This window comes from Budorcas taxicolor, chromosome 16 (genome assembly GCF_023091745.1).
Source record: "Budorcas taxicolor isolate Tak-1 chromosome 16, Takin1.1, whole genome shotgun sequence".
Lineage (NCBI taxonomy): Eukaryota > Metazoa > Chordata > Mammalia > Artiodactyla > Bovidae > Budorcas > Budorcas taxicolor.
The window spans coordinates 55,422,144-55,431,711 of record NC_068925.1 but is presented as its reverse complement, the minus strand read 5'-3'; the positions used below and the strand labels follow the sequence as shown (position 1 = coordinate 55,431,711).

Below are 9,568 nucleotides of genomic sequence, written 5' to 3'. Positions count from 1 at the left end.
CAGAAGGACCTTTCCTGCCTGAGCAGTCATCAGCTGTGGGAGTTGTGCCAAAGAAAATCCAAGACAGACACAGGTTTATGTGTTCAAAATAAATTTTATTCAGGACTATGATACCAGAGGGCCAGATGGGGTTCTTTTGACATTCTAAATTTGATAGTTTTGCACACAGAGTTAGGAAAAGCCAGCTTGATAAAATATTTTTTTCAGAATTCTAAACTTAAAGAAACAAAAGTCCTTTTAGGAGTAGCTTGCATTTATCTCCCTGTTTCTTCAAGATGTAATTATTCTACCTGACCTTAGGAGTTTTTTTGTTTGTTGTTTTTCCCCCCTGAGTATTGATATCTTGATCACTGCCATTAGGAAGGCACACATATGTTGTACACCTGACAATCAGTCAGATGTTCTGAGCAGCTTTTTGGCTGTGCCAACTTTCAGAGACCTTTGTCATCTTAACCTTTGTTTCATCAACTTGTATAAAAAAGACTTCTTCATGTTCTTAGACTATTTTGGGGGAGCAATATTTCTAGAGCTTATGAAGGGTACATTATTTGCGCTGTCTTGTGGGAATGCCTGTTGCATCTTTATCAGTGTAAATTGTTATTAAAATACTGCTGCTGCTGCTGCTAAGTCGCTTCAGTCGTGTCCGACTCCGTGCGACCCCATAGATGGCAGCCCACCAGGCTCCCCCATCCCTGGGATTCTCCAGGCAAAAACACTGGAGTGGGTTGCCATTTCCTATGCCAATGTATGAAAGTGAAAAGTGAAAGGGAAGTCGCTCAGTCGTGCCCGACTCTTAGCGACCCCATGGACAGCACCCTATTAAAATACTACTCATCAATAAATCCTTAAATTGAACAAACTTCTAAATTGGAAAATTTTAGAGAACTATTAAAAATTTTTGATTCACTTTTGAAAATATAAATTTTATTTTTGTACAAATGCTACTGTTTCAAGATTCCATTAGCTGCAAAGAATATGATCTCACTTTTAAATAATGTGTTTTTAGTTTGGGGAATAACAATATTTTTATAATGCTGTGCTGGTTTCTGCTGTCCAGCAACGTGAACCAGCCATGGCATACGTTTATTCCCTCCCTCATGAACCTTTCTCCCACCCTTAGAGAACTTTTATAAAAAGCCACTTTTTGACACCTATAAGAAAAAGAAAAAACTAGAAAGTGGATAAAAAGACATCCATGTAATGACTAACCTAAGATGTACCTTATTTTAAACAAATGAAACAAACAAGCAAATAAAAACTGGTTTCTAAAGCCTTATTTAAGCTCCCAACTTCAGCTCAATGGTGCTCATGCATGCTAACAATAAACTTTGTTTTCCACAAAGCTTTTCTTTTCACTCTTACTATGACCTGCAACAAGTACATAAAATATGTCTCTGTAAACAATGGAAGCGTTTATCTTTTTCTACCTGATTCTCTAGTATTTGGCTTCTCCAGCTGACTCCCCTTTGGGCTTGATGTATTACTGCACTGGATGACAACTTATTTTACTAATCATTGTTCAATTCATTCTAACTTTTTTTCAAATTGTTTATGTCTTGTGCCTCTCTTTACTGTATTATGAATTTATAAATGTAATGAGCTATATGTCCTATAGTCCTCCTACTTCATAAAATCAGTGTCTCCTGCACTAACCAATATGAATCCAGACTTCTGACATAGCTAAACAAATTGAGACCATCAATCACATCTACAGCCATATAGAGAATGTTTGTAATAGTGCAAATCTAGATGTGAGAAGAACAAGGGAAAGTATTTTCTGCATCATAATAGACTAGGAAGACAGGAGATCCAGAGAATTTTAATAAGTATGTTATAACAGGTCTGTAACATATGGATATCAACATCTGGTTGAATGGGATAGTGGGGAGCAGAGGAAGCAGATGGCCAAGTATAAGTTATAAGTTGTATATTACAGTCATTTTATTATACATCCTGATATACTGAAGTCAAAACATACTATACTAATCTTCCTCAATAGGGAAGACCAATACGTGTTGTGGGAATAAAGTGAAATTCTTATTGACATGACCTAGCCTTCAAAGGGACTTCCCTGGTGGCTCAGATGATAAGAAATCTGCCTGTAATGCAGGAGACCCGGGTTCAATCCCTGGGTTGGGAAGATTTGCTGGAGAAGGAAATGGCAACCCATTCTAGTATTCTTGCCTGGAGAATTCCATGGACAGAGGAGCCTGGCAATCAACAGTCCATGGGGTCACAAAGAGTCGGACACGACTGAAGGATTAACACACACACACACAGCCTTCAAAAGATATACTTTTGAAATGTGATATAAATATAATAAAACCATGCTTCTTACCTCTATGATTTTTGTATTCTCCTCATAGGAATTTACATGTTGCTACCCACTCATGACAAGGATGTGTTGTTGAGGACCACTGAGTATGTTTCCTTTGTTGTTTGTATTAACCCACTGCTGCTGCTGCTGCTAAGACATTTTAGTCGTGTCCAACTCTGTGCGACCCCATAGACGGCAGCCCACCAGGCTCCCCCGTCCCTGGGATTCTCCAGGCAAGAACACTGGAGTGGGTTGGCATTTCCCTCTCCAATGCATGAAAGTGAAAAGTGAAAGTGAAGTCGCTCAGTTGTGTCCGACTCCTAGCGACCCCATGGACTGCAGCCTACCAGGCTCCTCTATCCATGGGATTTTCCAGGAAAGAGTACTGGAATGGGGTGCCATCGCCTTCTTCGTGTATTAACCCACAGATCCAAGGAAATCAAGAGGGAAAAAACAACTAGGGAATGATGGAGTTTCAGATCATAGGCAAGAGAGTGCTCCCCTGACCCCCATCAGTAACTAGAGATCCGTTAGATGTAAACACAGAAATCAGAATAATATCATGGACAGCATTTATTCATTTACACGGAAGGTCTCTTTAATTCTGATAATTTCTACAACCACGCACACCAAAACAACTCAAACATGTATGTCTCAAACTGAATCCTTCTGATAGAAGCAACTACCTAGGCAGGGTATTACAGCATTATGTATTGGGACTCAGATGATCACACACGTCCTCACCACAGTGAGGACAGGGGCTGGGGCTAACCCAAATTTTCCTGGGACATCCTAAATCTGTAAGAATCTCCCAAAGCTCAGCTTTTAGCTGGACAAGCCTCTCCTGGTGAGGAATATCTGAGAACTGTAATTCTCCTGAGGGGCAAGATAAATCTCTAGACTTAAAGCAGGCAACCCATGAGGTATGACACAGGAGACTCTCCAGGACCACCATGGAGACGAGGTTTCCACACATGCTGAGGACTCTGAGCTGACAGCAGTGGCTCAGGGTAGGCAGAATGGCCGTGAGGTGGGAATCCATGATCCCACACACATTAAGTCTAGCTCTTCAAGAGTGCCTGCAACTTTCTCCAGCAGAACTTGGAGAAGCTTGGGACTAAAGTTGGTCAGGGTAACACCACTCAGATTCAGGCCCTTTAGCTGATAGATGTTTGGACACTGGGAGAGATGGCACAAGTTTGGTTCAGTAAGCAGTCAGCTGGTCACAGAGATGTTGTCCAAGGGGGTCTTCAGGCATCTGGAGAAAAAAAACAAACAAACAATAAATAGATCTGGGAAACCAGAGTTATAAGTGACCTCCACATGAGAGGTAAATGATTAGAACACAGCCAAGGTTGCTATTAACATCTGATAGTACTCAATATCCAGAATGTCCAGTCTCTTTCTACCATTTTCATGTGTGACTAGATAAAGCTAAAAGAACCTTGAAAGCTCTTTTCACTCATATATCAGGCAGATTACAACATACTCCACTTCCTTAGGAGGATGAATGAAGATAATGGTTGCACTAGAATATGCCCAAGGGAGAGCCTGAGACAGAGTCTCCAACAAGTGTGGACACTACTCAATTTTAGTACTGGGAGATGAGATAAACATGCTTTTAAGTCAGATCACTTCACTCCATGCTTGGGCTCCAGATGCCTGTATCTCTGGCCAGGTGAGGCATTTGGAGGACATGTATAAACAATAAGACCCCACACCATGCCCTGGGGCTGCCAGACTTCAGCAACTCCCATTAGGGCATCATCTACAAACTTTCTATCATTGTTCACTCTCCTTGTGTCTCTGCTTCATTACCATCCTCTCCAGAATCATGCATTTCCTGTATGATACTTACTTACATTATATGAAATGTGAGACCACCTTTACAGACTGGGACTTGAAGTTCAGTTCAGTCGCTCAGTTGTATCCAACTCTTTGCGACCCCATGAATTGTAGCACTCCAGGTCTCCCTGTCTATCACCAACTCCCAGAGTTCACTCAAACTCACGTCCATCGAGTCAGTGATACCATCCAGCCATCTCATCCTCTGTCGTCCCCTTCTTGTCCTGCCCCCAATCCTTCCAGGCATCAGAGTCTTTTCTAGTGAATCAATTTTTCGCATAAGGTGGCCAAAGTACTGGAGTTTCAGCTTTAGCATCATTCCTTCCAAAGAACACCCAGTACTGATCTCCTTTAGAATGGACTGGTTGGATCGCCTTGCAGTCCAAGGGACTCTCAAGAGTCTTCTCCAACACCACAGCTCAAAAGCACCAGTTCTTCGGTGCTCAGATTTCTTCACAGTCCAACTCTCACATCCATACATGACCACTGGAAAAACCATAGCCTTGACTAGATGGACCTTTGTTGGCAAAGTAATGTCTCTGCTTCTGAATATGCTATAGAGGTTGGTCATAAATTTTCTTCCAAGGAGTATTTTTTAATTTCATGGCTCCAATCACCATCTACAGTGATTTTGGACCCCCCAAAATAAAGTCTGACATTGTTTCCACTGTTTCCCCATCTATTTCCCATGAAGTGATGGGACCAGATGCCATGATCTTAGTTTTCTGATTGTTGAGCTTTAAGCCAACTTTTTCGCTCTCTACTTTCACATTCATCAAGAGGCTTTCTCGTTCCTGTTCACTTTCTGCCAGAAGGGTGGTGTCATCTGAATATCTGAGGTTATTGATATTTCTCCTGGCAATCTTGATTCCAGCTTGTGCTTCTTCCAGCCCAGCTTTTCTCATGATGTACTCTGCATATAAGTTAAATAAGCAGGGTGACAATATACAGCTTTTACGTACTCCTTTCCCTATTTGGAACCAGTCTGTTGTTCCATGTCTGGTTCTAACTCTTGCTTCCTGACCTGCATATAGGTTTCTCAAGAAGCAGGTCAGGTGGTCTGGTATTCCCATCTCTTTCAGAATTTTCCACAGTTTATTGTGATTCACACAGTCAAAGGCTTTGGCATAGTCAATAAAGCAGAAATAGATGTTTTTCTGGAACGCTCTTCCTTTTTCATGATCCAGCGGATGTTGGCAATTTGACCTCTGCCTTTTCCTTTTTTCCTCTGCCTTTTCTAAAACCAGATTGAACATCTGGAAGTTCATGGTTCACGTATTGCTGAAGCCTGGCTTGGAGAATTTTGAGCATTACTTTACTAGCATGTGAGATGAGTGCAATTGTGTGGTAGTTTGAGCATTCTTTGGCATTGCCTTTCTTTTGGATTGGAATGAAAACTGACTTTTCCAATTCTGTGGCCACTGCTGAGTTTTCCAAACTTGCTGGCATATTGAGTGCAGCACTTTCACAGGGTCATCTCTCAGGATTTGAAATAGCTCCACTGGAATTCCATCACCTCCTCTAGCTTTGTTCATAGCGATGCTTTCTAAGGCCCACTTGACTTCACATTCCAGGATGTCTGGCTCTAGGTGAGTGATCACACCATCGTGATTATCTTGGTCATGAAGATTTTTTATGTACAGTTCTTCTGTGTATTCTTGCCATGTCTTCTTAATATCTTCTGCTTCTGTTAGGTCCATAAAATTTCTGTCCTTTATTGAATCCATCTTTGCATGAAATGTTTCCTTGTTATGTCTAATTTTCTTGAAGAGATCTCTAGTCTTTCCCATTCTGTTATTTTCCTCTATTTCTTTGCATTGATCACTGAGGAAGGCTTTCTTATCTCTCCTTGCTATTCTTTGGAACTCTGCATTCAGATGCTTATATCTTTCCTTTTCTCCTTTGCTTTTTGCTTCTTTTCTTTTCACAGCTATTTGTAAGGCTTCCCCAGACAGCCATTTTGCTTCTTTGTATTTCTTTTTCTTGGGGATGGTCTTGATTCCTGTCTCCTGTACAATGTCACAAACCTCCATCCATAGTTCATCAGGCACTCTGTCTATCAGATCTCGTCCCTTAAATCTATTTCTCACTTCCACTGTATAATTGTAAGGGATTTGATTTAGGTCATACCTGAATGGTCTAGTGGTTTTCCCTACTTTCTTCAATTTAAGTCTGAATTTGGCATGAAGGAGTTCATGATCTGAGGCACAGTCAGCTCCCGATCTTGTTTTTGCTGACTGTTTAGAGCTTCTCCATCTTTGGCTGCAAAGAATATAATCAATCTGATTTCAGTGTTGACCATCTGGTGATGTCCATGTGTAGAGTTTTCTCTTGTGTTGTTGGAAGAGTGTGTTTGCTATGACCAGTGTGTTCTCTTGGCAAAACTTTATTAGCATTTGTCCTGCTTCATTCCATATTCCAAGGCCAAATTTGCCTGTTACTCCAGGTGTTTCTTGACTTCCTACTTTTGCATTCCAGTCCCCTATAATGAAAAGGACATTTTTTTGGAGGGTGTTAGTTCTAAAAGGTCTTGTAGGTCTTCATAGAACCATTCAACTTCAGCTTCTTCAGCCTTACTGGTTGGGGCATAGACTTGGATTACTATGATATTGAATGGTTTGCCTTGGAAATGAACAGAGATCATTCTGTCGTTTTTAATATTGAATCCAAGTACTGCATTTCAGACTCCTTTGTTGACCATGATGGCTACTCCATTTCTTCTAAGGGATTCCTGCCTGCAGTAGTAGATATAATGGTCACCTGAGTTAAATTCACTCATTCCAGTCCATTTTAGTTCGCTGATTCCTAGAATGTCGACGTTCACTCTTGCCATCTCCTGTTTGACCACTTCCAATTTGTCTTGATTCATGGACCTAACATTCCAGGTTCCTATGCAATATTGCTCTTTACAGCATCAGACCTTGCTTCTATCACCAGTCACAACCACAACTGGGTGTTGTTTTTGCTTTGGCTCCATCCCTTCATTCTTTCTGCAGTGATTTCTCCACTGATCTCCAGTAGCATATTGGGCACCTAATGACCTGGGGAGTTCCTCTTTCGGTAATCTATCATTTTGCCTTTTCATACTGTTCATGGGGTTCTCAAGGGAAGAATACTGAAGTGTTTTGCCATTCCCTTCTCCAGTGGACCACATTCTGTCAGACCTCTCCACCATGACCTGCCCGTCTTGGGTGGCCCCACATGGCATGGTTTAGTTTCATTGAGTAAGACAAGGCTGTGGTCCATGTGATTAGATTGACTAGTTTTCTGTGAGTATGGTTTCAGTGTGTCTGCCCTCTGATGCCCTCTTGCAACACCTACAGTCTTACTTGGGTTTTTACTTGGGACTGGGACTTTAAGACAGGCTTTGTGTTCACAGATTAGTCACCAGAGTTTCTTTTTAGAAATGCTCAGGTCTGATGTGGTTTTTCCTTGTCAATGCCACCTTCACTAACCTGTTACCCGAACAGAGATATATCGAAATCACATACATGCCTGCACTACATCTATGCCCCTTAATTTGTAGCTTCCTAACCTGATGTCTCTTTCCAGAGCTTCTATACCAGCTTTCTCGCACCTTGATTGCTCCGCTTATGTGTTACCACACATCACAGTAGAGCAGCAAATGAGACAATGCATTTGATATGTTACTATTGTGTTCACTGTTTCTCGCCTGTGGTGCTCCCCTCACCTGAGCATCCGGTTCAGGAGGCCTTTGAGGAAAGATGGAGCTTTCATACAGATATCCCAGAGGTATTGCAGCCTGAGGGTCTGAAAGGTAAATTGCAGAAGAGCCTGATGGTCCTGTTCCTCAGCAGCAGACCTATGAATGGGGGAGAGAAGGAGTCTCTGAACATTGCTTATCTTGCCCAGGAGAGGAGCAAACTTGGCCAGTGTGGACAGCTTCTGAGTGAAATTCAGTTCCACCTCCTGGATATAGTCCAGTTTCACTATTCGGAAAACTTTCTTAATAGTTTCTTTGGACCTTGAAACAATCTTCATCTTCTTACAGCACAAGTGTATGGAGCCTTTCCGCTGCTCCACCCACGAGAAGAGGTACGTGATACATTTGCTCCAGGTCATTTCCTTGAGACAAAGATCTACGTACATCTCCAAGGGAGCCAAGGAGTGCTTTGTCCTTGACATGTCCTTAGCCACTGATGCCATCAGTGAACTTGAGGACACATGGGACCTGTCTCCAGACCACATGTTCCAGAAGTCCTGGCCAGTATTTCTCAAGTCCAGCACCCACAGTTTGCACTTCCTATGGGGAAACAGAAAATTTGCTAAGATTCTTTAAAATACACACCGAATGAAACTACAGCCTCAGAATTTAGGCAACATTCTAACTTCCCATCTTTGCTTTTACTTCACATTCCTGTTATCACCGTCTGTCTTTTCTCTTTCCTCTCTTGCTCACTTTCCTCTAGTCCTTTTCATCTTCCATCCTTCCTAGTACACTTTTGTAAGGTATTTCCCAATGTGATCTCAGCAGTGCTCAAGGCTTCTGAGCTTTTTCAGAAGTCTCTGGTCTGCCCTTTGGTCATTCACTCTCCCTGACACCAGCAGTCCCTTCCAGGATACCCAAGACCCTGCCAGGCTACCTGGATCAGACTCACCTGGGGTGAACCTCCTGGGCCAGCAGGATATCAAGTCCATCCAGCACTGCTTCTAAGGTTTCTTGGTGCGGCTTCTTCATCAGCCCCGCTAGAGGCAGGCGGGCAAAGGGCCAGGCTTGCACCATGGCCATCAGAGTCTCACTGCGTCTGAGAGAGAAGGCGGCCATGAATAGCGGTGGGTAGAGCTCCATGGGCAGATACTCCAAAGAGCAGATGGCCAAGGCCTCATCTCTCAACAGGCTCATTGCTGCCAAGTTCACAAGTCTGGGTGGGTTGCGAGCACTCATCCTGACTCTTCTCTTAATGGAATCCTGTGAAAGTGCAAGGGAACAAAGCATCCTTCTCAGGTCAGTCATACCCATAACAGTGGTCTCTCTCCCCATCCTTCAGGGAAATCAAACCAGAGCCAAAGTCATCACCTTGGGAATGATGAACCAGAAAGGAAGAAACTGTTTGTCAGGCTTCCAGGCTATATTTGGTGGCACTAAGCCATAGCTCTGCCTCTTCTGGCACTAGAGCAAGAATCTCACAAGTACCAAGAAGAAAGCAAGGCAACCAATAGCTCCTCCATTTCCTTCCATTGTTTGCTTAATGTATGTCCCTCTTGCACCTTTGTATCAGGAGACTGAACAACTTGACTCCCTTTCTCTTGGGTGAAAACATTTAAAGTGTCACGTTCAGCCCAAATTATGGGGACAGAAGTTCATGTGGAACACAGATCCCATCCTCAGTTCCCAAACTTAACTTTGCTGGGAAGAATATAGGAGGTACCTTTAAAAGGAATGCC

General features: G+C 42.6%; 1 protein-coding gene across 1 annotated transcript; it reads right to left on the bottom strand.

Moving 5' to 3' along the window:
• Positions 1–3,532: 3,532 nt before the first annotated feature.
• Positions 3,533–9,068, bottom strand: LOC128061284 (PRAME family member 20-like). Its single transcript, XM_052653573.1, has 3 exons — positions 8,782–9,068; positions 7,854–8,426; positions 3,533–3,575 (listed from the first exon to the last, which is right to left on the bottom strand). Exons 1-3 carry the CDS (start codon positions 9,066–9,068, stop codon positions 3,533–3,535), a joined length of 903 nt encoding a protein of 300 aa, XP_052509533.1.
• Positions 9,069–9,568: the final 500 nt, after the last annotated feature.